This window comes from Musa acuminata, chromosome BXJ3-8, assembly GCF_036884655.1.
Source record: "Musa acuminata AAA Group cultivar baxijiao chromosome BXJ3-8, Cavendish_Baxijiao_AAA, whole genome shotgun sequence".
Classification (NCBI taxonomy): Eukaryota; Viridiplantae; Streptophyta; class Magnoliopsida; order Zingiberales; family Musaceae; genus Musa; species Musa acuminata.
In genome coordinates, this window is record NC_088356.1 from 41,563,681 (window position 1) to 41,587,378 (window position 23,698).

General features: G+C 47.1%; 5 protein-coding genes across 7 annotated transcripts; 2 read left to right on the forward strand and 3 right to left on the reverse strand.

The window, feature by feature from the left end:
* Positions 1–745: 745 nt before the first annotated feature.
* Positions 746–2,612, reverse strand: LOC135644133 (ethylene-responsive transcription factor CRF2-like). Its single transcript, XM_065161590.1, has 2 exons — positions 2,361–2,612; positions 746–2,035 (listed from the first exon to the last, which is right to left on the reverse strand). The coding sequence occupies exon 2, from the start codon at positions 1,991–1,993 to the stop codon at positions 986–988; it is 1,008 nt and encodes a 335-aa protein (XP_065017662.1). The 5' UTR covers positions 1,994–2,035; positions 2,361–2,612; the 3' UTR covers positions 746–985.
* A 5,159-nt stretch (positions 2,613–7,771) lies between these two features.
* Positions 7,772–10,624, reverse strand: LOC135645342 (probable inactive receptor kinase At4g23740). 2 transcript variants are annotated; one of them, XM_065163640.1, is made up of 3 exons: positions 10,519–10,624; positions 8,770–10,398; positions 7,772–8,645 (listed from the first exon to the last, which is right to left on the reverse strand). In XM_065163640.1, the coding sequence occupies exons 2-3, from the start codon at positions 9,989–9,991 to the stop codon at positions 7,966–7,968; spliced, it is 1,902 nt and encodes a 633-aa protein (XP_065019712.1). In that variant the 5' UTR covers positions 9,992–10,398; positions 10,519–10,624; the 3' UTR covers positions 7,772–7,965. The 2 variants fall into 2 exon arrangements, with proteins under 2 accessions (XP_065019712.1, XP_065019713.1); XM_065163641.1 differs by having other exon boundaries at positions 8,770–10,624.
* Positions 10,625–13,110: 2,486 nt separating this feature from the next.
* LOC135584463 (uncharacterized) lies at positions 13,111–16,861 on the forward strand. 2 transcript variants are annotated; one of them, XM_065161860.1, is made up of 4 exons: positions 13,111–13,332; positions 14,306–14,338; positions 14,598–16,214; positions 16,288–16,861. In XM_065161860.1, coding segments are annotated over exons 2-4 (2,022 nt in total). In that variant the 5' UTR covers positions 13,111–13,332; positions 14,306–14,337; the 3' UTR covers positions 16,692–16,861. The 2 variants fall into 2 exon arrangements, with proteins under 2 accessions (XP_065017932.1, XP_065017931.1); XM_065161859.1 differs by lacking the exon at positions 13,111–13,332 and adding an exon at positions 13,374–13,828.
* Positions 16,862–17,335: 474 nt separating this feature from the next.
* Positions 17,336–19,644, forward strand: LOC135644651 (large ribosomal subunit protein bL21c-like). The gene is made up of 5 exons (XM_065162422.1): positions 17,336–17,729; positions 17,895–17,975; positions 18,984–19,085; positions 19,164–19,238; positions 19,364–19,644. Exons 1-5 carry the CDS (start codon positions 17,397–17,399, stop codon positions 19,445–19,447), a joined length of 675 nt encoding a protein of 224 aa, XP_065018494.1. The 5' UTR covers positions 17,336–17,396; the 3' UTR covers positions 19,448–19,644.
* Positions 19,645–21,743: 2,099 nt separating this feature from the next.
* Positions 21,744–23,333, reverse strand: LOC135644497 (probable WRKY transcription factor 27). The gene is made up of 3 exons (XM_065162105.1): positions 22,806–23,333; positions 22,581–22,694; positions 21,744–22,480 (listed from the first exon to the last, which is right to left on the reverse strand). The coding sequence occupies exons 1-3, from the start codon at positions 23,183–23,185 to the stop codon at positions 21,967–21,969; spliced, it is 1,008 nt and encodes a 335-aa protein (XP_065018177.1). The 5' UTR covers positions 23,186–23,333; the 3' UTR covers positions 21,744–21,966.
* Between the last annotated feature and the right edge of the window lie 365 nt (positions 23,334–23,698).

Here is a 23,698-nt window from a genome sequence, read left to right on the forward strand (position 1 = left end):
CGACATCCTCCGGTTTCTGTTGATGCTCCGCAGATCTTAGTTAAATGAGCTGATGGGTGTGCTGCGGTAAGAACAGATGCTTCACCTTCACCTTCACCTTCAATGGTTGTTCGACGTCAAGGTCATCTTTCAGCACCATGAACGTATAGAAAGTGCCACATTTCTGGACCTCTCAATCATTCCAAGTAGTAGTCAAAAGTTAGGACGCCACAATTATCACAAGACTCCAAATATGGATTTGATAGCGAGTTCCGGTTGTCTTCTCACTTGACTGATAGAAACGTATGATCATGTTCATTGCCCCAAAAACACACAGCCTAGAGAGTAAATCCCCAAAAAAACTCGGTGACAGAAAGATTTGCTTCTATAATCATCTATGTTAGATATCTATTTTCTACTCGTAATCGTCCCAAACTCGATTCATACACATCTCTCTCTCCCAACTCTCCAACTCCATTTCAAATTCGACTTTGGTGTCCTCTCTAATTGATTAACAAGTAGAGACAATTACGCAATATAATTTCTGATAGCTGCCAAAATCCTTTTATCCCAACAAAGGGCCCCACGTGGGACCGACTCCTGCGACACATCGCAGGCGACACGGCCACGTGTTCGGTGTTGCCATCCCAAAGTATACAGCAATACACTATCACGCATCACGCGTTCAAGTTCGGCCAATAACAAGTCTCCACGCACACACTCTATATATATATATATATATATCACACAAAAAGCTGGTATCGGATAATACCATAAGCCTCATATTAATTGTTGTTATTAGCAATTTTCTAGTGACTGCGTTACATCATCCACTTAAGAGACGGAGTGATTTTAAGAAAGCCACTACGAATAGGGAAAATAAAGAGGAATAAATAGAAGGAGAATAAAAAGAAAAAGGAAACTGAAGCCCCCCATTTTTTTGGGGCTCCCGAAGGAAAAAAATCGACCGACTAATCTCGGCGCGATTCGCGAGCTCGAAGAAGGCTTAGTTTGCGGCGGGAAGGGGCTCGATCGGGAACAAGTCGCCGATGTCTGCGAAAAAATCGTCTCCCGCTGGCCACGTCGACGACGGCTCGAGGAGGTCGAGTCCCGAGTCGTGGATGAAGGCGGCGCTCAAGTCCTCGGCAAGGACGCCGACCGGTGCCGACTCGTCGTCGAAGAAGCTGAGCAAGCCATCGAAGAGCGTCTCCTCCTCGAACTGCAGGAACCCGCCAGGCTCCACCGGTGAGCTGGACGCAATGCCCGTCGCCGGCGGTTTCGGCTTCTCCTCTGTGTCGTTGGCCTTGGCCGCGGAGGTGGAACAGGAGGAGGACGAGGAGAAGCCGCGGAGGACGGAGGTCGGGGAGTAGAGGTTGTGCGACTCCTCGGCGGATTCGTACCCGCCCGAGACGGAGGTGAGGTAGTTCTCCGATAGGTTCTTCTTGGGCGGCGGAGGAGGAGAGGGATGGGTCGTGGTGGCGGCGGCGCCGGCCGGGGGGCGGGCGAAGTTGGTGGTGGCGTCGGGGCCGCGGAGTTGGATGGCGGCGGAGTCGTAGACCTTAGCGGCCTCCTCAGCGGTGTCGTACGTGCCTAGCCACACCCGTACGCGCCGCCAAGGGTCCCGGATCTCGGCGGCATACTTCCCCCACGGCCGCCGGCGGACGCCGCGGAATCTCTGTACGCTCCCATCGCCGCAGGCAGCCGCAGCGGCACCAGCCTTCCGCTTCTTCCCGGCCTCCGCGGCGGGCGTGGCCCCGACACGGGCAGGGCGGGTATCGAACCGGATCTCCTGGACGTACCGACGGACGCGGAGGCGGGAGTAGCAGCACTCGCCCTCGTCTCCGGAGGAGTCGGTGGCGTCGTAGTCGTCGCAGAAGATACGTACTGTACGCGGCCGTGGCGCCGCGGCGGGCACGTCGCCGGGGCGGCGCTTCGGTCGCGACGCAAGGGGCGGCTTGGGCGTCACGACGACGTGCTCTGTCCGCTTCACCGGCACCAGAAACGCAGCATCCATCGAGTTCACTCCACGACTCTACTCTACGGGATTTGCATTCCCCTGCATCCAACACAACGACAACGAGCCAAGCCAACCATAAAAATCTAATCTTTGCCATTCCAAACGCTGCAAGAAGAACTGCAGGCAAAGACATAATTGTCACACCCCAAAAGCAAGACATCCCTCCCTATCCCGCACCCACGATCAACTTAGAGAGAGTAAAAGCTGATACTTTTACCGACAAATGAATGGAATATCCACTAAAACCGTGACAGCACCAACACACCCTCAAATCTTCATGGATTCTACTAATCCGAGGACAAGAGGAAAACAGGGATCGAAAAGAGAAAGAGAGACCTCGATGAAAGGAGAGAGTGTAACTCACAAAGCGAAACACCACCAAGCGAGCACGGAGTCGTTGAATCCCAGACGCGCAAGAGCAAGGACAGGCAGCCTTCTAGTTTTGGCACCTCGGCCCTCGACTGCAGAGCACTACCACCAACAGCCCCAGAGGATGGTGCAAGAAGGAAGATAACGGACAAGAGAGCAAGAAGCGGCAGAAGGAACAGTAGAAGCGGAGAAACTTCGGCTTCAAAGCATATTGCGCTGCGATGATGGGAGAGTGAGCAGCGGAAGTCGCAGCACTCTCTTATAGGAAGCCGATGGAAAATCTCGCACCCCAAAAATAACATCATATTCCATGATTTTTTATCGCTCACCGGCTGTTCCCGGTGAGCCGGTCCCCATCCGCGGACCGCCGCATCCTTCGAGATGACAGCTGCCAGGTTTCAAACCAGCAGCAGGGGTACCCGCCCAAAATGCTGACTCGGACGGACCCCACCACGACATCGAATCGAATTCTCGCGGTCAACCTTTGACCCAATCACGAGTCTTAAGTCCTTCCTCCCTTCCTTTTTCAAGATTTACTTACTTGGCTCCGAAGAAAATAATTAGCCGACGCAATTAGATACCATTTAATCGTAATTATCCTTATGGAACAAGCGGCCAACTCACATCAGACGAGTTGGAATCTCAAGGATCATCATCATCCATGTGAAGGAAGAGGAAGCCAAAATAGTTAGGGGCAAGAAATCACTGTAGGACAAAGCATACAACGCCTGTCACTACTGCCACGCTCTTAACCCGAGACATTGTTTTTTATCTTTTACAGCTGCGTCGAGTCACGTATTATCATTACCACGGTAAGCTTTGTGTGTTCTTCCTCGTTACTCCCCCTCATGATCATCTCATCGACGTGTGCATAACACCCGAATCCCTTTCTTTCATCAATACACTTTCTTTTTTGTTTTGACGTATTCACCGCAAAAACAATGTCGTTGCTAACCTATTAAGAGTCCGTTCTTATCGCTTCTCATGCTTGCTCGTAGATCGGAATATCCAACTCTATACGAGGGAGAAGCACTTTCACTTCGTTATGCCTTCGCAAGAAGGCCGGTGGAAAAGGCATCGATGCACCCTAATTACCTAAAACCCAGTCGCAATCATACGAGAGGTTTCCAAAACGCTTTGGGCGAGAAAGAAAATGTGAAGTGTACATCTAAAAAGCATTCACTAAAGATGTGACGTGATACAACCTTTGCATTTCGGAGGTGCAATCCATCAACGAAACATACATAAGAAAATGCTCTTACTCGAGATTCCAACTCATGGAGAGGTGTGTCCACGGGAAGGTTATGTGGCCGTAACTGCATGAATCAATCCCAGGGTGGAAGCAGCAAAGAAAGAGACGAAGGGGGGTGCATATGTGCCGATGAGCAATGAACAAAAGGAAATGGTGGGAGGACAACACCGCGCACAATCGACATGTTAGGAAAGAGATCACCGAGTTGGACAAGAAAGGGTGGGTATTAATTGGTCCAACACGATTCACAGTGGCCGTGTTTTGTGGATGGCTCCTCCGATCTTTTATTGCTCCTGCTATTTTTATTTTAATTAATCCTTTTCCTCGCAGCTCCCAACATGTCCCATTAAGGATAAGTCAATGCAGCATCCAACTCCTAGATGTTCTTCCTCACCCGTCGTACCAATCCAAATCCCCATCTAGCTTTCTTCTCTTAATTATATTGCCTTTTAATGGTGATTATTATAATTAATGTCAAAAGACATCATGCATGCATGCTTTGTCTTTCCAGGATCTTGAATCCCACTTTTTTGAGTGTGACAATGGCCCAACCCTTGTGATCTTTATACCAAAGAAAAACGATGAAATTACTCTTTTCTAAGGAAAAGATATCGGTATGACACCTATCATAAGGTTATTCTACAACTTAATAGACCACAAGACACCAGCAACACAAGGCATTTGTTTACTCGAGCTGCATGAATTCTTATGAGTAAGGTTTCACCTACTGAAACTAAGCGGATGATATGTACATGAAGTATGCATCACCCAGTCACTATGATATCACCAAGTAAAGCGTAGAGTTATGCGCGAGCAGCTCCAAACGACCTGAGTCTCCCCTGAAAGCATGATAGCATAATTCTAATGCGGTCTAGGTCTAATGGAAGCATCATCATTCTCCATCAGGGTTTCATGTAATGGTAGCACTACGTACTGCTGCTGCTGCTACTGTAGGTCTGATCTTAGCTTTAGAATTTGAGAACGAATCTCTTTTAGCAGTTAAATAATGACAAGTGCAATTAATGCTGTTATATATTCTTTGCTGAATAGCAGACGGTGATTAATGATCTCGAGCAAGAAAAAGATCTCTGTATTTGTCTATTTGATCTAATGCCCATCGTATGAGCAATAACAATACACGAATCAAACCGCTTTATTGGCTTGCCTTTGTTGAGAAAAGCAATGCTGGTGAGAAATAAAACCATCTCCAGAAAAGAACATCATTTGATGTCGTCTCTCCATCGTCAATGAACCGAAGATATCAACTTGAGCAGATCAGTGAGACAAAATAAGCAGCTTAGTATCATTATTATTTTCTTTCCTTCCCTTTCCGGCGACCAAAAAAGAGGAGAGGTTTAGGAGCCGAGGGGGCCGACGCGGTGTTCCCGGCGGCCGCACCCACTGCCCACTATCGCAGTGGCAGCAGGTGATCCGTGTCGAACTCTAGGCGGCGTTCCCCATCCCCGCCCGCCTGCATGCGGCCTGTTTCCCGAGAGAGCCGCAGGATTCTGTCCCCGTTCCGCTTTCGAGCGCAACCATCCCCGTCCGACGTGGCTTACTTCAACGGGTCGAAAAAGTGGACCACCCACTGGTGAGAGCGTCGGTAGGTGCGGCTGACTGACGCGGACACGTGAGAGCTTTAAGACGACTCTGACGATTCCCGCGAGCTCATGGACGGTCGTGATCGTATCCAAGATCTGATCAAGTCAAGCAGCGCTGAGTTCAGTTTGCCAAATCTCGCCCAATAGTAAATTATGAGTCGAATCAATGCAAGTTCTAAGATGCGATGTCTACATTTTAGTGATCCCGCATGGTCCATCAATTTAAATAAATGAAAAGAAATCTGAGACATGTGGAATCCTTTGAGAAAGATGCATTCATGTATTGTTTTAGCTCCATCGAAGGCTGTTCCACACCTGCCACGCCCGATCACTCATAAATGAGCCATGGAAGAACAAGCGGACGTGCCACACACTAACTCTCCACTTGGGAGTTCGAACATTAGAGTTTTCCAGGTGACAGTTCCCAGAAGCAAGAGCATGAACGCAAACAGTCGATCCACGGCCAAACCACCATCTTCCTCTGAGATCCTCCAATGGAGGAGGAGAGTCGTCGCAGCTTTGCGGCTTTATTCCTTGTCTTCGACACGAGACAAAAGCTAAAGCTCCAAGCATACATAGGAAGCGAGGCCTGGTTTTGGGGGTTTAGGTCGTCCACTCGTGTGCACGAACCCTATAAATATTAAGTGGACTCGAGTTCAAGCATGACATTATCGAAGGCATGTGAGCTACAGATACTCTCGATGCGTATTAAAAGCAATCAGATGCTCAACGAGTCCTCTCGGAGAATCTGGCTTGGCTACAATACATTAAGGGGTTCGATGGAGGAGGACATGAGTCCTCTTATTTTAAGCATGGCTTCGTCTTAGAATCTCAGACCACATTACTGCATGGCCTCTGCACCTGTACATCTTGCAGTATGCGCTCGGGATGGCACATAAATGCACACACTGTGTGACTTGGTGCCATGCGAGTCTTTGTATAAACTATAAGGTTTACATCTGATACACAAAATCTCTTTTTGTCAGCATTTCCAAGCATTGAATTGATTCCTTGACGAAGTTGTAATGGCATATGCCAACTGCAAGTAGGATAGGCTCAAGAACGCAAAAGAACAAATGAAAAGGAAAACAGCGACATAATGACTGCTGTTTTCTGCATATGCTGTTTCAATTCGAACATATTCTAATTACCCATTAATTTTCTCCACTCGTCTTGCGAGCATATTGTTCGGCTTGTGCAGCAGCAAAGTGGTACGACTATGATTAGATCCTATACGTACATCCCGTTTGTTGTAGTTTAAAGTCAACTGACAAATCTAAATTGACTGCAGACAGAAACTAGCAATTAGTAGCTTTACTATTAACGTGCGCGATGGTGGTAGTGAATGGGTAAAACGCACAGCTCCTTCTCCGGCCATCATGTAAGTTATAATAGTGCAATGATTGCACTTTAACTCTGAGGGGAAGACTTATTTCCATGGTGGCCGACATGTGGAGACTTATTTCTAGGTGTATACAGACGTGCTCGAGCTTTGACTACTCGTTGAGAGCTCAGCGGAGTTGCTCTCCTGTGGCCGGTTATGTTATCAGCTCTAAATAATTCCACGGCCGATGAGAAGTCGGATCTCTCTCTCTCTCTCTCTCTCTCTCTCTCTCTCTCGTGTTGAATCTGTTGATCGAGGAAAAGAATTCCAAGTGGTGCATGGAACAATGTAGTTTCCAAAGGTCAGCGCCCTTCGATGGCTCTAAGTCACAATGCATGATGACTAGCAGTAACCATTCGGTGATCCATGCATTCGGGAAGAAGGCTACACAGCATCAAGCACCGGTGTTCTTTTAAGAGCACAAAAAGAGGAAGAAGGCTGCTGCTATATGGGAAACGATGCTAACAGTTTGAGCTACATCACATCCGGTGAGAAGAGACAAACGAAAGAAGGCATGCATGCAAAAGAGTGGAGACCTCCCCACATTATTCTGCCGCCCTACGATTTTAATGTTTCTGGAGAAGGAAGTAAGAGCCTCGAAGCCCAAAGACCAGTGGTCTGAGTGAAGTGACATTGTCGTGCCGACCAGGATGGGGCAGAAGTCAAGCGAAGCCAAAATGCCCAGCGCCAATCATAGCTGAAGGCTCGTAAGCAATTACTGTGTCGCCTCCCCATTAATTTTTGATACGTGATAAAGAGCCAGGAGTCTGGCAAAGCTGCTACTTCTCTGGAGGCGTCCTTGCGGGTCACAGGTAAGCTTAGAAACATGTCTGAAGGACGCATGCTGTTGCTTGCCGATGGAACATGTCTTAAATACCAATAAATGAACCTGATGAAATCGATGCCAGTATGGTCCGTAGCAAGTCAAATCGAGACAAATTTACCGGTCCACATCTAACCATTATGGCCACAAGGATCCACTGTCAAGCTCACAACGAGGTAAACCGGTCGGTGTTCTTCTCGTGCTTAACTTGAACCATCTCGTTAGCATCTAACCAAAAGAAGCCATGGGTGCAGCTGCATGGATCTTTTCCAGTTTAATCCCATGGATTAACCATGCACGTAGTAAATATAATATGAGCATTAGGGATATAGCCAAGCATATCAAGTAATGCACAAGCCATTAAATCAAATTAGACGGAATAGCTCAGGAAACAACACATTCACAGGGTAGTGGTGTTCTGCCCCTCAATGATAGACCTACAGATACATCTTCTGCAGAAGCCAAAGAATCTGAACGAAAGTTATATCCTACGATGGAGAATCACACTAATAAGAAGCATTCACGAAAGCGTCAACACGCTTAGCCTCGCTGTGGAGTTGTTTGGGCTTCTGCATCCTGTGCTGGTGTTGGTGTCGAACTCTCTGATATGGCTTCTGTGGAAGACCGATTCCCGCTATCGAATCTTCTCACCCCTTCGATCATTCCAACCACCTCTGGTATCTTCGGCCTCCGCTCCGGTTTCCTCGCCACGCAATTCATGGCGATCTGAAGCATCTCCACCATCTCCTCCTCGATGTTGGGATACCTCAGCAGCTCCACGTCGAACACCTCTGCAGTCCATTCCTCGCGGAGAACAGAGTGAACCCAGCGGACCAAATGGACCACCTCATCACCACCACCGCCGCCGCCGCCCGTTATCTGAATGGGGGACTTCCCGGTGAGCAGCTCGAGCATGAGAACGCCAAAACTGTAGACGTCGGAAGGTTGTGACGCTTTCCTTGTGTCGACAACCTCGGGTGCACGGTAACCTGCGGTGCGGGACAGGCGTGGGAGCATCGGGTTGATGAGGGATGGCAAGCCCAGGTCGGAGACGCAGCCGTAGTGCTGGTCGTTGAGGAAGACATTGGACGATTTGATGTTGCCATGGACGAGCTTTCCATTGTTCTCCACGTGAATGTGTGCGACCCCTCTTGCAGCTCCGAGCGCTATCTTGAGCCTGGTTTCCCAGTCCAGAGGTGTCCTCTCCTGCCCTCTCTTCCCTGCAAATTATGGGGTAGATATTACCACATATTAGGGTAATCAACTGTTGATTGAAAAGACAGTGTGGTGAATCATTTGTAGCTCATCAACGAGAACAGAATTGAAAGTGAAGAGATACCGTACCATGCAGCAAGGAAGAGACACTCCCTCGGCTGTAATGGTCATACACCACGAGCTTTTCGTCTTTGGAGTAGTAATACGCCCTCAGCTCCACCACGTTCTCATGCTTTACCATTCCCACCATCTCCATCTGCTGCTCGAACTCTCTCTTCCCCACGCCGACCTCCTTCAGCCGCTTCACCACCACCGTCGTCGCGTCCTCCAGCACTGCTTTGTATGCAGTCCCAAACGTTCCCTTCCCTAAAACCTCTGCAGAAGCCCTCAGCAGATCCTCTAAATCAAATGCAAACGTGCAGCCCTCGAAGAAGACGAGCCGGTTGTTCGCATCCTGACTTCCAGCGACAGCTTTCTCTGGTGACCGGTCCCTTCTCCTCCCCTTACCAGAGACAAAAATCTCGTCTTTCCTGGAGCAGCAAAGGAAGAGAAATAGCGCAAGCATGGCGAATAACAAAGCACATCCGCCGACTATGATTCCTAGGATGGTGGATTCACTCATCTTCCTCGTGGTTATAGAGCTTGGAAACAGCGGAGGAGAAGGCGGCAGCGAAGATGTAGTTGATGACAAAGCATTACCAGAAAATGATGAATTTGGAAAACCACGGAGGGATTTGGGAATCGGGCCATTAAGATTGTTATCGGAGAGATCAAGAAATCGGAGGTTTGGGAGCTCAAGATCTGGAATTTGGCCGGAGAACGAGTTGCTAGAGAGGTTCAGCGCGGTGAGCTGAGTTAAGCCGGAGATGGAAGCTGGGATTTCCCCGTTGAAGTCATTGAAGGAGAGATCGAGAGACGTGAGACTCTTCCACGGCGAGAAATCCGACGGCAGGGGGCCGGAGAAGCTGTTGAGCTGGAGATGGAGGCCGGTGAGGGCGGTGAGGTTGGCGAAATCTGCGGGAAAGGGACCCGTGAGGTTGTTAGAGTTGAGGCTCAGGATCTGGAGGGCCGAGAGGCGGCTGAGGGTGTTGGGAGGGATCGGGCCGCCGAATCCGATCTCCGGGAGGCGGACGGCGACGACGCGGGAACCGTCGATGCTACAGGTGACGCCGGTCCAGCGGCCGCAGACGGCAGTGGACGGACTCCAATTGAGGCCGCGTGTGAGGGGGATGGCGGCGAGGAAATCTATCAATGCCTGCTTGTCCTCCGCCAGTCTGCCAGCGCCCACTCCGAGACAGGACATCGCTAACCAGATTGCAGAAGCAGCCATGAACACTAATCTGGGACTCATTTCTTGCCGTAGATTCCGAAATCTCACGAAAGCACAATAAAAATCTCAACTTTTTGGCATTTTGCTCTTCCAACACTCGGATTAAAATTCACGAACCAGTTCAAAAGGAGAAGCGATCTCTAACTCTGCAACACCATCTTCTGAGTCAAACAAGTGACGATCACTTCAAAGTTTCCTCTTTTCCTCTGAGACCGCCGCACGCAAACAAACCGAGCCGGGGACCGAAATGGGAGATCTTAGAATAGAAGACGGGAGACAAGGGGAAGCAGTAGCCGTCAAAAGAAAGAAAAGACGCCTCGGAGATGAAAGCAACAAGTGTTATCTCCGGATTTTGCTTAAACGAAGGGCATCCAAATCGCTCCCCTCCCACCTCGGACGCCACTGAACGCAATCATTTACTCACCCAACTGCAAGCACCGAGGAAGACAGAGAGCCGGGGAGCAGGCGTTACCGTCGAACATCTTCATTCATGAAGTGAAGAGTGACAAAGGAGAAGGAGAAGAGAGAGGAAGAAGGGAGAAAGAAACCTTGCGAAATTTGTCTGGAGATCCGCCATTGCCGAGCTCGAGGAGCACCTGCAGAGCATCGAAGCCACCGAGCTCTTCGATGTTTTTATCTACATGTTTGAGGGCGGTAAACAGGGACGGGGGAGTGTCGTTGTTCGCACGTAAGTTTACCACGATTTTGAAGGTCGGGACCACCACGGGTGCACCTCTACTTGGGTATATCACAGCCGTACTTTTCATCTACCCTTGCGTGATTAACGTAGATATATATTTCTTACGTATCTTTCTGACAAGAAAAAAGAGTAATAAATCATTAAATAATGAACATGTTAGTGTAAACAACTTTATGCTGTGGCCTTGGGTCGACGCGGCATGGTTTGGGTCCGAATGCGCGGGGATCTTGCACGGCGTTCCTCGAGACAGTTGAGGTGGTCGATTACGATGGTCCGATCGGGACGTTGCGTCGGGAGTGAAGCTTTTCCGTAGCGCCGGGAAGATGCGACCCCGCCCTTGTACCTGCACACAGGTCGGGTCGGAAGCTCGGCCCGACCCCTCCAACGATCAAGTTAGATGATGTGGAGGGAGTTTTTTAGTGAAGAAGTGTCCTCCCCTCGTTTAGAACTCGGGTATTTATAGGGCAGTTGAGTATTACTTGACATGCCTGCCTGTAGGAGGCAGGATCGTACCTCTGATGGCGTCTGACATCGCCATTGACGTTGCGTGAAGAACTGAACTGCCGCAGGGTATGGGCATGCCTCGGTGGTCATTCTCCTCTGTCTTGGTCGAGCGCGTTGGGTCAGACAACGATGAAGTCGTTGTCTAAGAGCGGGTGACGTCAGCGCACATCGCGTCGGCATTATTGCCCTCTTTCGGGCAGAGTGTCGTCCAGTCATGGCTGACGTCGTAGCGCGTCATGTCGCCATTATTATCCTCATCAGAACAAACATGATAATAATGTTATTATAAATCGACGAAAAATCAATACTTAATTTTAATTGAACAAAACATAAATGAAAATTATATTATATTTTCAAGTAATGACACCGAGAGAATAAACTAGCCCGGCGGGACCCACCGTCCCCCAAGGACTCATGGTGTGCCCGTGGGCCCAGTCGTGCAGAAGCAGGAGAAATCTTGATGACGATGAGCTGGCGGAGAGGGGTCTACGAGAGTGGTGGTTGGGGGTGGCTTTGCTGTGGCTCCGGTGGACTGTTTTGTTTGGCCGTGGAAGTGATTGCCGTCTCTTCTGCCGCCCATCATGCTTTTCTCACCACTCGAGAGAGAGAGAGAGACAGAGAGAGCATGATGACCTCGTTGATTCTGATTCAAATCGAACCGTCATCTTCTGCTGAATTCATCTAAATTATCATATAATTTGTCTAAAAATTAAGTAGAGATATCTTATAATAGTACACTAAAAATCATAAATTTAAATATAAATATAAGAAATACTGAGTACTTTTACGCCTCTTCACATTATGCGAATGATTGAACCGTGAAATCTAGTATCTTCCTATCAGACGACGACACGCACAGCATCGACGCTGGACCAGTCACTGTTAGACAGCGATCTCACTGCTTTTCTTATACTGTGAAGCATATAATTGATGCCGCTGGTTCACTCGGCTCTATAATTGCTCGGACACATCCGTTCGGCGGATTGCATCGAACGAGGACACAATAATCGAGACCAAAAGCTCAAGATCCAAATTTTAGTTGCATCCCCTGCAGTTCTTCGTTGCCTTGCGTGAATGGAAGCAGAAGAAGAAAGAAAGACCAGTTCATTCCAGACAGACTGCATCATCCACTGGGAATAGAAGGGTTACTTTACTCTCTCTCTCTCTCTCTCTCCGAGCAACACCTGCTCCTGAGACGACGCCGTAGACAACCTTCAGCGCACAGCATTCAGGATTTCGAGAATCTGTTCCTCTGTCGAAAGACGAGTGTGGATAGTTGTTTGGTGTGATGTGAGGGAGATGCAGACAGATGCATTGATACAGCGACAATGACTCTCGTCTTTTGATACATCGATGCTACATGAACCCCCAGCATGCGGAAGGTGTCGAAGTGCCTGCCATCCGTGTGATGGACTGTTGGATCACTGCATTGTTTTCAGGAAGCATTACCGAGCTAATCAGGTACAGGAGAATTGAATAGAGATTGTCGTTTCTAATCTGATTGGGATCGCTGAGTTCATTTCCTCATCAATCTCTAGCTTGATCCGACCCGATCATGGAATCGGATGCGGATCAATCGATAAACCGGGCCCTATCACTATCGGCCGCCCACAGGGAGGCCCAAAAGCTCAAGTGAGGATCAGATCGCCAATTAATCGTCTACCGCTCACTCATCGTCAATTGAACACCAATTCCAACCCATTTATATCTCTAACCAATCACCACCTCGTTCGTAAATGAAGGCAAAAGTGGGCCCCTTATGACGTGGTAGAGAAGACGGGCAGGTGTACAGTGTCAATTACGAGGAGGGCGTGGGGAGACATCAGGGACGGATCATCCATCCACGTGGCAGTAAATCTCGCCAAGTTCTCGCCGTGTAAAAAATAGTAATACGCACAAAAGAAGACGGACACTAAACGCGATCGGCCGCAACGAGGAGAGAGGCGAGTCAGTAAACCCTAAAAGAAGAGAGAGAGAGAGAGAGAGAGAGAGAGCGAAGGGGGGGAGAGAGAGCGCGTCGGCGAGATCTCATCTCGCGATAATTGAGTGGGATCGGATAGGTTTCCGCTTCCTTTGGGTGGGAATTGGAGGCGAAACCCGGAGACGAAGGCGGCGGGTGGCGATAAATTAACCCCAGGCGATATATTCTCCTCCTCAGGTCTCTCTCTCTCTCGTTCTTCTCTCTCATCTCCCTTCCTCTTATATTTCGCTTCCTCTTCGTATATTTCGCACACACCAACTGGCCGATCTTGGAGATATATACCTAAATGTGCTCGGGGTATAGTGATCCCAGTCCAAGAAACTGAGAAGTTTGCGGTTGGCTTTTCGATCCGTTCTCGAGTCAGCTCGAATGTCGGCTGGGTTTGGTTTTCTGACGCACGTGTACACGGCTTTCTTCTCACGTCACCTCGTTGTTCATCCCAGCTCGAGCATAGTCTTCTGGTCACGGCTCTGATGCGCCTCATCCACTGCCCCATGAGGATGTCAGTCACACTTGTCCGTGACACGGGCTAATTGGCTTGTTTTGTGGAATGCATCGTATAAAGGCCAGAGAGTGAGTGAAGAGAGAGACTGGAGCAGTGGAGCTGCATCCGTAAATGGCTGCTTAATCTTTCTCACCTGGACAGCCGGCTATCGAAACGTTGCTCGACATGGTTGGTGGAAGCTCGATATTGTAGCTTTTAATGTACACGTCTTTCGAAGCATGCTGTTCTCACGATCGATTCAGGCATTCATGCATTCGGTTGATTTCTCTGTAGTATCTTTTTGTCACTTAGCTGCTGGGTTGCTTGGATCTGGTATCATTTTCATGTACCTCTGTCATACCTGAGACTGATATCTAATTTGAAAGCCGAGTGAGAAATATGAAATACTGATGTTCATAGGGAAATTTGTGAAGCTAAGGAATCGGTGGATATTAAGTAAAATTCTTTTAAATCTTTACTTCTTGTGTTGAGGTTGTCTTTCAATGTCGTTAATTTTATTCTTTTATGGGTTCTTTTTTTCATTCTTTATGTCATGAGTACTTGTGTAGTTTTTTTTATCTGAATTCCCTGTTCTTTGTTTTACGTAATTTACTTTTTGAAATCCTTGATCGATGATCTTTTCCTCTGCTTTTTCTTTTCCTGCAGATAGAGCGTTGGATGACCGATCCATTCTCATCAGTAAGTATAATTAGTCAATTCTACTGCTTGTACTCATTCAATTTGATGAGGTGCATTGTTATTATTTTCAGCAGACTTGCGACCACTATGTATTGTGGATTTGACACGCAATTGAATCATTTTTGGGATTAATATTTTGCATGTCATTTATTTGATCTTGCATCTATTTATTGGTTCAAACAATCCGTGAATTGCTTTGTTTTTTGTCTTTGCTACTAAGATGTAAAATTAGTTTGACCCTGATAATTATCTGCCTCAGTGGTTCGTGAGAAAGATGTTTGCTGGGAATATTGTGACAAGATGGATGGAAACAAAGTTAGATGCAAGTTCTGCCTCAAAGTACTGAATGGGGGCATTAGCAGATTGAAGTTTCACCTTTCTCGCTTGCCAAGGAAAGGTGTCCATCCATGCACAAAAGTCAGAGATGAAGTTACTGATAGGGTGAAAGCTATTATATCAATGAAAGAAGAGGGGAAGGAAGTTTCTGTTGTTAAAAAACAAAGATTGGGTGAAACAAAATCTCCGGGAATAGTTTCAAATACAAAAGTGCATATACCCTCACCAGAGAGTACACCTCCTGTCGTGAAGCTTCTTACTGGATGCACGGCAATCAGGCCTCAGTCTTCTCTGGATGCAGAGAGATGCATTGCTGAGTTCTTTTTTGAAAACAAGTTGGATTTCAGTGTTGCACACTCTCCCTCGTATCAGCTTATGCTCGAGGCACTTGGTGGTGCAGGATTTAGAGGGCCGTCGCCAGAAGCCTTGAGGACAACATGGTTGCAGAAGCTCAAGTCAGAGATCACGCTGCAGATAAAAGAGATCGAAAAAGACTGGGCAACAAGTGGATGTACCATCATAGCTGATACATGGACAGACCTCAAGTCAAGAGCCTTAATCAACTTTTTTGTCTCATCTCCATTGGGAACCTTCTTCCACAAATCTGTTGATGCATCTACGTACTTCAAAAATTCTAAATGCCTCTATGATTTGTTTGATTCTATCATTCAAGATTTTGGCCCAGAGAATGTTGTTCAAGTGATAACTGATAGTTCTTTAAATTATGTCAGTGTGGGGAATCACATCATGCAAAACTACAACACCATCTTCTGGTCCACTTGTGCTTCTCACTGCCTGAATTTGATTCTGGAGGACTTTTCCAAGATTGATTGGGTAAATAGATGTATCTTGCAAGCACAGTCTATCACAAGATTTATCTATAACCATACCTGGGTGCTTGATCTGATGAGAAAGTTCACTGGGGGTCAGCAGCTTGTTCGCTCAGGCATTACAAGGTCTACATCAAATTTCCTCACCTTGCAATCGATGTTGAGGCACAAATCAAGGTTGAAACATATGTTCAATAGTCCAGAATATTCATCTTCTCCTTATGCAAATAGACCTCACAGTATATCTTGCATGGATATTCTCGATGACAGTGAACTTTGGAGAGCAGTTGAAGAAATTGCAGCTGTTTCTGAACCTCTTCTGAAAGTGTTGAGGGATGTTTCTGGGGGTAAACCTGCAATTGGTTCTATATACGAATCTATGACAAGGGCCAAGGAGTCCATAAGGACTTACTACATAATGGACGAAGGGAAATGCAAGACTTTTCTTGACATAGTCGATAGAAGGTGGCAAAACCAGTTTCACTCACCTCTGCATGCAGCAGCAGCATATTTAAACCCGAGCATACAGTATAATCCAGAAGTTAAATTTCTTGGGATTATTAAGGAACAATTCCTCACCGTCCTAGACAAACTACTGCCGATGCCTGAATTGAGACACGATATCACAGAGCAAATTTATATATTTAGAAAGGCGCAAGGGATGTTTGGGTCCAACTTAGCTAGGGAAGCACGCAATACCACCTCTCCTGGTATGTAATTAAAAGCTTAGCCTTTTGTTTTTCACGCAACACCAACTTAACTTCACTATATTTTATGCCATAGGAATGTGGTGGGAGCAGTATGGTGATTCAGCTCCTGGACTGCAACGAGTTGCAGTAAGAATACTCAGTCAGGTCTGCAGCACTTCTACCTTTGAGAGAAACTGGAGTGCGATTCAGCAGATTCACTCGGAAAAGCGTAATAGGCTGGATAAGGAGACTTTGAGTGACCTTCTCTTCGTTCACTACAATCTCAAGCTAGGATCCAAGGGAAAGGTAGCAGATATGGATCCTATCATACTTGATGACATTGATATGACCTCGGATTGGGTGGAGGAGACAGAAAACCCAAATCCAACGCAATGGCTCGACCGATTTAGTTCTGCCTTGGATGGTGGAGACTTGAATACTAGACAGTTTAGTACTACATCAATCTTTAATTCAAATGATCACATATTTGGTTTGTGACTGTAAAGACATAGGTCATGTTTAGTGTTAGATCACCCCTAAGTAAAGCTCACTGCTAGAAAAAAAAAAAGCTGTATCAAACGTATCAAATCAGTTTTTTCCTGTACCAATTGCTTTCATATGTAAGGGATCTTCTGGGCAGATTGCCCAAGTAATCATGCATTATATCACCTTAGAGACAGCATAAATATGCAGGATGAGTTAGATGTTGTACTCACAGTGGAAAAAGTCCAAGTTGGTGATAATCCTATCATGGCATTGAATCCTTGCATGTCAAACCTGTTGTGATCAACACAGTTGTGGATCATTGCCTCTTGGAAGCTTATCTTCTTCATCTGAGCAAGTGTGTTTTGCTCCCTTGTAAAGTCAACGCTTATATGTGTGTACATGTTGGCTATTCTCGCAACATGATGAAATTATTACTTTCTGCATCTACCATTTTTTGTGTAATTATTTTCAAAAGAAAATAATCGATGAGAATTCCTAATTGATCCTCGAAAATTCTGAGGTTAATACATGTCTATTTTAGGATTTGGAATTTTAGAGGGTATAACGCAAACATGACTTTGAGGGGGCACTTATGAAATTATCGGCAATGATGGAGGGCTGAATTAGCCTTTATGACACTCTCCTGTCTTCCGACCTATTCCATTATCCATCTCGTTATCCCCAACCCATCCCCGAACCACAGCGCGAGGCAAGGCCATGGCTTCCACCCTGGGCGCCACCGCGCTGTCCTCCGTAGCCGCCCGCTTCTCTCTCCCCCGCCGAACCCCAATTGCCGCTCTCTCCTCTAAGCTTCGGCCCCTCTCTCTTCCCTCCACCGAGGTCTCCTCCTCTCCGACCCCTCTCCTCCCCCTTCGTCCTCCGTCTACTTGTACTCGTGTAACCCGCAAATGGAAACTATGCGCGGCTTCCGACGAGACCTTGGAACCCGAGGAGGCTCCACCGGCGGTGCCAGAGCCCGTCGAGGAACAGTTAGCTGCTTCGACTGCCACCGAGGCTGCCAAGGGGGAAGACGTCTTCGCAGTCGTAATGGTGAGCCGAAAACTGCATCTAGGTTGGGGTGTTTTTTGGGGAGAATTTTCTTATTTTCTGGATCGTCGAATTTGTTTGTTCTGGTTTCTTTTATTGACGAATTTCTTAATTAGCATATATTTATTTTGAGTTTCAAAGTTTGATCTTTCTGGGTAAAATTTTCAGGTCGGCTCGCGGCAATACATTGTTTTTCCTGGACGGTTCATCTATACCCAGAGGTTGAAAGATGCCAATGTCGATGATAAGGTCAGAGGTTTAGGTCTTTATTAAGATTCATTCAGCCAAATTGTGTTCTAATTTGATATGAGTTTCGTGTCACAATCATGGACGTTTTATAATTGCTTTCTTTGAAATTGGTTGATTTCTCCTCTTAAGGAGATTAGTCTGTTTGATTGGTATTCCGTGGTTGCTCCTCTCTTAACATCAATGCTTTTTTCGATTCGATCACCAATTTGGGGTCATATTCAAGAGCCTCAAGCAAGCAATATAGGAAACAGGGTAAACAGCACAGGAAATGCTTCACGAGTGTGAGGACAATCGACGTTTGAGTGGGATTCTCACGAGTTCGAATGAAATTAAGCCTTAAATTAGCTAAGATGTAGTGTTACTGAGTGTGCAAATTTTTGTATGTCAGTGACACAAACCTTCTTAAATGACCTCATAGGTAATTTCTGACAAGAAAGAATACTGAAGGTTGAATCCACATGTTAGTACTCCAAGTTAACATTTGTGAATTGCTAAGCTGTAAGCTGGGAGTGGGGTGATTGCTTCGAATCTGTGGATTTTAGTATTCCACATCCTCATTCATCTTCCAAGTTTATAGTTCAGGTAATGGTTGAATCCAATCATCACTGATCATGTCAACAATATCTTATTGTTAGTCACATACGACATGCTCATTTTCTTTGAGCTCACTAAAAAGGCTATGTTGCTTGAATGTGGGCATGAGAATCTGATATGGATGCATATCCAACTGTTTGATCTAGAGTGTGGGAAAAAAATAAAGATACAGGAACGCCTAGGAGCAGAGTATTAAAAAAAGAGAGAACGAAAAGATGTGTATACTTAAATTTTGGAAATCAAGTTCATAAAGTCTTGAATAACATAGAAGCATTGGTCTTTGTACAACATTATAGTGTTTGATATTGGAATAGTGTAAGTATACATATCCATCGTATCAGATTTTTGTCTGTTCAAATTCTTTTTCCTATCTTTCTAACTGGTCAGTGTGCCCATATTAAAATTCCTATGTAGATTATTCTAAACAAAGTATTGTTGGTTGGAACTCGAACGAAGGCATATATTGGAGAGCCAGTTGTGACTAATGCGGCTGTACATGCTGTTGTTGAAGAACAGGTACTTTTCTTCCTCAGCTGCTAACGAGACTTAATATGAACTGCCTTAGTTTGGATCGTTTCCTCTTATTTCATGCAGGGGTTAGATCGTAAAGTTATTGTTTTCAAGTACAAGAAGAAAAAGAATTATCGCCGCAACATTGGTCACCGACAGGTACCTTGTTCTCCCGTATTAGCATTCTTGTCTTTTCTTTGGCCAACACATCACTCTTCCTAGAAAGTTTTTTATCAGCTCTGTTTGTGTATGCTGAGGGCAATGAAATGTTAAAAATCATGCAGCCAAGAACACGGATAAGAATAACCGGCATTACAGGATATCAAGACTTCCCTGCTGAAACTATGCCCGAGACATTTCCTGCATAATGTGGCAGGGATATAGGGCACCAGGCCCATCACACAAGACTCATCATTCGAAGTTGGATGCTAGAATTTGTCGTTGCTTGTAATCTTTTTGTGAGGTTCTCTCGGTTGCAGATGTTTTACAGATCAAACTGCTTGCACTTTTGTAGCCATAAAGGATCAAAAAATTCCAATCCATATGCTACAGAAGAGCTAGTTCACGATTCGTGCGTCCAGGCACTCCTTTTGCTGATAGTGAACTGTTGATCTAAAATCCGGTGTTTACAAAATCAGCTTTTTAATGGTGCTGAATAACTCCAAAATTTGTTGGAAAACTAAGACTTTAACAGCAACCTTGGCTGTTTCTTTTCCTATTCATTCTCTAGTTATTTTTATGTTTTAATCTTTAGATCCAAGTGTAATCTGACAAAATTAACAACAGATACGGGTATTTATATTCACTTTTAAAGAGTGATTAACAAAATCGATAGAACTCAAAGAGGCTGACCAAGCGAGCAACAGAATTGCTTGTTCAACTACCTTGGAATGTCATTATTCATTGCCTACATGAACACCATGAGTAAATCTTGTCTCAGTTTACAATCAACATTAGAGCCAAAACTTCAATTTGTTCATGTTGGCAATTGGTTGGTGTGAATGCATGCATGTGTTTCTTCGCACAGGGAAGATTTGGAGGTTTGAGAGGAAGTGATTCTGTTTTGGGGTTTCCTACTCTTTAGAGAAGCCACTTCCTCCTCCTTTGTCTCCAGTTTGTTCAGTGGCAGGTCATCTAACTTGGTGATGTAGGTCACCTTATTTTTTGACTCAACATTATGTGGCATTTGGTGTTTCCCTGTGTCCTTTGTTGAGGTAGAAATTTAAATGGCAGCTCTGCAGTGAGTTCTGTGGCTTCAGTAAGGTGTTCTAAAGAGTGGCTTATACAGACAATATTCTTAGACTGACATCAACACAGATAAAACAGGAACATAATCCAAAAGAGGCACCCAAATCTTAGAAGAGCTCTGTAATACAAATGCAACAGGAGGACACACGGAGTACTACAAATAGCATCCGTGCCAAGGTAAAATGTTCCGAATCAAACAAAGGAGAGGAGGAATTGGCATATGTGGACAAGCTTTAACAGTGAGACAACCACAGATGTGTCCTCATCCAAGTATTGTCACCTTCTCTTTGGAAGGCTCCGTTCATGGAATATACGTATGCCTTGTTTGCTCATAACACATTGTGGTCAGTCTCCATGCACAAGCTAAACACTCGTCTATCCGATCTGCAACTCACGCTCCGTATCTCACACGTCCTACTGTCCCCAAGTCAGATGCCCTTGTTCTTGTTCTCCCGTGTTGATGCCCTTGTGCTCATCTGCTTGCCTGCTTCTCCAAGTCCAGCTCCCAGCTGACGTCCAAACTACTTTTTCCGTGGATCAAACACTTCCCATGACGAATACCCGAAGATATATAGCTAAACTTTAACCCAAAAAGAAGACCGATGAAGCTGATGGACGACAACTTCGGAAGATGGATCTGCTGATACAAGAAGACTCGCAGTTTTGAGCTGCATCAGTATGCGTAATCTATGTATGCTCCCGGCAGCTGTTGACGCATACATGTGAGAAGAACAGTGGCAAGTACATGCACATGCAGATTGACGTCGGCATGGCCTGGTGGCTCGCACCCTACAAGGACACTCCAACACGCCCGTTGTCCGGATGTGATGGATTTACATCGACCTCTTCCCCTCCCCCCCATGGCTTGGCTTCGTGCTGATTAAGCTAATATAAAACTCCAAGGAAACCCACGTAACACTGACGATGATGTACTTCTCCATAGGTATGCAACTATCATGTGCTGCTGTTCGCCCGCAACTCAATCCCATCCCATGTTCTAATCATTAATTACACCTCGATTAAAGCGAGTTTATTATTGCCTGTTTCATCTAGAGAATGGCAGTCAGTGGATTGCTTAATTAGCTTCACCTATATATTCTTGCTTAGCTGATGAAGACACAGAAGAAAGCAGAAGCTCACGACGCAACACTTGGAAGGGCTGTCTTCACACGGTTCCAGCTTCTTCATGTGCGTCCCAACCCGCGTTGACCGGCACACCTCCCTCCGCTTTTGAAAGATTTCCCGAGAAGTCAAAGAGAAGGTGTTCACCCCGTAGAGGTAGGTGATGAGACGGAGAAGCGAAGAGGCGGTGCAGAAAGATCGCCATGGAAATAGAAGATAAATCTTGGAGAAAGAACTCGTTTTTATACAGCAAACCAATCGTGAAAGGAAAAGGGACGGAGAGGGGATCGCATGGGACTAACTTTTTCCTTTTTATTTTTCTACAATTTAAACAATGAAAAAGTAAAACCAATGGTCGAGATTTTTGAACGGTGAAAATGGACGGATAAGATGTTGGCTTCCATACTATTTCTCTCTTTTTCTCCTCTTCGCTCTGCTCTCGGCTCTCTGCCAGCACAAGAATGGAGGGACGAAGAAGAATCGGTTGCCACCGGTTGCCGTGGCCGCGTTGTCACTGTTAGGCAGACACGGCGGGGGAAAAGGAGCGGTCCCCTGGTCCGCTGTCGCCGCCGAAGAACTCCGCGACCTCCGCAGACGAAGCGGGGGCGGCGGGGCCTGCTTCCTCCTCGCCGCCCATGAAGAGCAGGTCCTGCTCGCCCATGACCTCCATGTCCTCCACCAGTAGCATTCCTTCGTCTTCGTCCAACTCCTCGTCCTCCCCGTCGTTGCGGTCCTCCATGGAGGCCGTGAGGGGGGTGGTGGGGGAGAGACCCGCCGCGGTGGACGACGACGGGGGGCTTGAGGTCGGGTTGCCACCGTCTTCTCGGGCTGAGGCAGAGGCAGAGGCAGAGACAGAGGCAGGAGAGGAGAACTTGTGGCGGGTGCTGCCAGCGAGGGTGTTGCGGTGGGTGGGCACCGGGTGGTTGTGCTCGGCGGTATAGGTGATGATGAACATGGCCGGGTCCGCCGGGCTGCGCTCCACCTGTTTGCGAGCTAGGCAACCCTTCGAACTGCTACACCTGTAGTATCCCCTGTGTCTCATGGCCAAGAGAGAACCAACGAAGCCATCGTTAGCTCCTCTCGTGCTCCTCTGAAACCACAGGCAGAGAGAGAGAGAGAGAGTTGGGTTACCGAGGATAAGGAGAGCCTTTGATGGGTTTCTGGCCGTACTTACGCCACGCCCATACATCGGAGGAGATCCCGTCGGTGGGGACGTGGCACACCACCTTCTTCTGCTGATTCTTCCTGGAATCACCGAACCAATATCCGATTTTTGGATCAAAGTTTCCTCTTCAAGTCTGAAGGATAAACAAGAAATGGATGATGACCGATGGGTGCAACGCTGCATCCACTTACCTTCGTTTGGAGCGGGGGATCTGGGAGGGAGGCCGCTGACTCTGACGGGACGGCGGCGGTTGATGCGGCCCCGCCACAGCGGCAGGGGAAGGGCACGACGGACTCCCCCGCGGCCGCTGCTGCTGGACTTTGGGGAAGAAGGGCTTGTAGAGCTCCTCCAGCTCCTGAAGGCCGTCACGGCTCCGGAACAGATCTGGCCAGCCCACAAAAGCGCCACCTTCCCCTCCCTCCGCCGCTGCTTCCTGCTGTTCCACGTCGAGCGGCACCGCCGACGGAGGTTGCAAAAAGAAGTTACCCCTCGCCGCCGCAGCCGCCTCCGTCGTCCCCGACGACCGGCAGCTCCGCACCACCGCACCCAGATCCCAGTCACCGTCGGTCATCTCCGGCGAGACCAAACACAAAGCCCACGGATCGCCACAGAACCTTCACTCCGACGGGAATCCGAGCTCCAGCTCCGCCTATGTTCCACCGCGTGCAAAGCGAGACGGAGGCGTTGACAAATGGGAAGAGGAGGTGGGAAAAGGTTCTCAGAGAGAGGTGAGATGCGCTGACTTTTTCTTGGAAAAGGAATGGAAAGCAAAAGCGTGGAAACTACCTTTGCATACTTCAACAGATTGAGATTTAGCCAAAAACAAAACAAATCAAAAGAAAAAGAGAGAGAGAGAGAGAGAGAGAGAGAAAAGTGTCCGTTTGATGATGGGTTTTTAATGGAAAACCACTTGACTTTGCTATCGTTGTCAAAGGGGTGAGAACGTGAGGAAAGAGGTAGAGAGAGAGAGACGGGGTGGGGAGATGGAGACAGAGACTGACAGTCCAATTGTTACGAGTGAATGGGGTGTTACGGTAAATAAGAAATCACTTGCCAACTCACTAAAACAAGTTAAACTCATTAT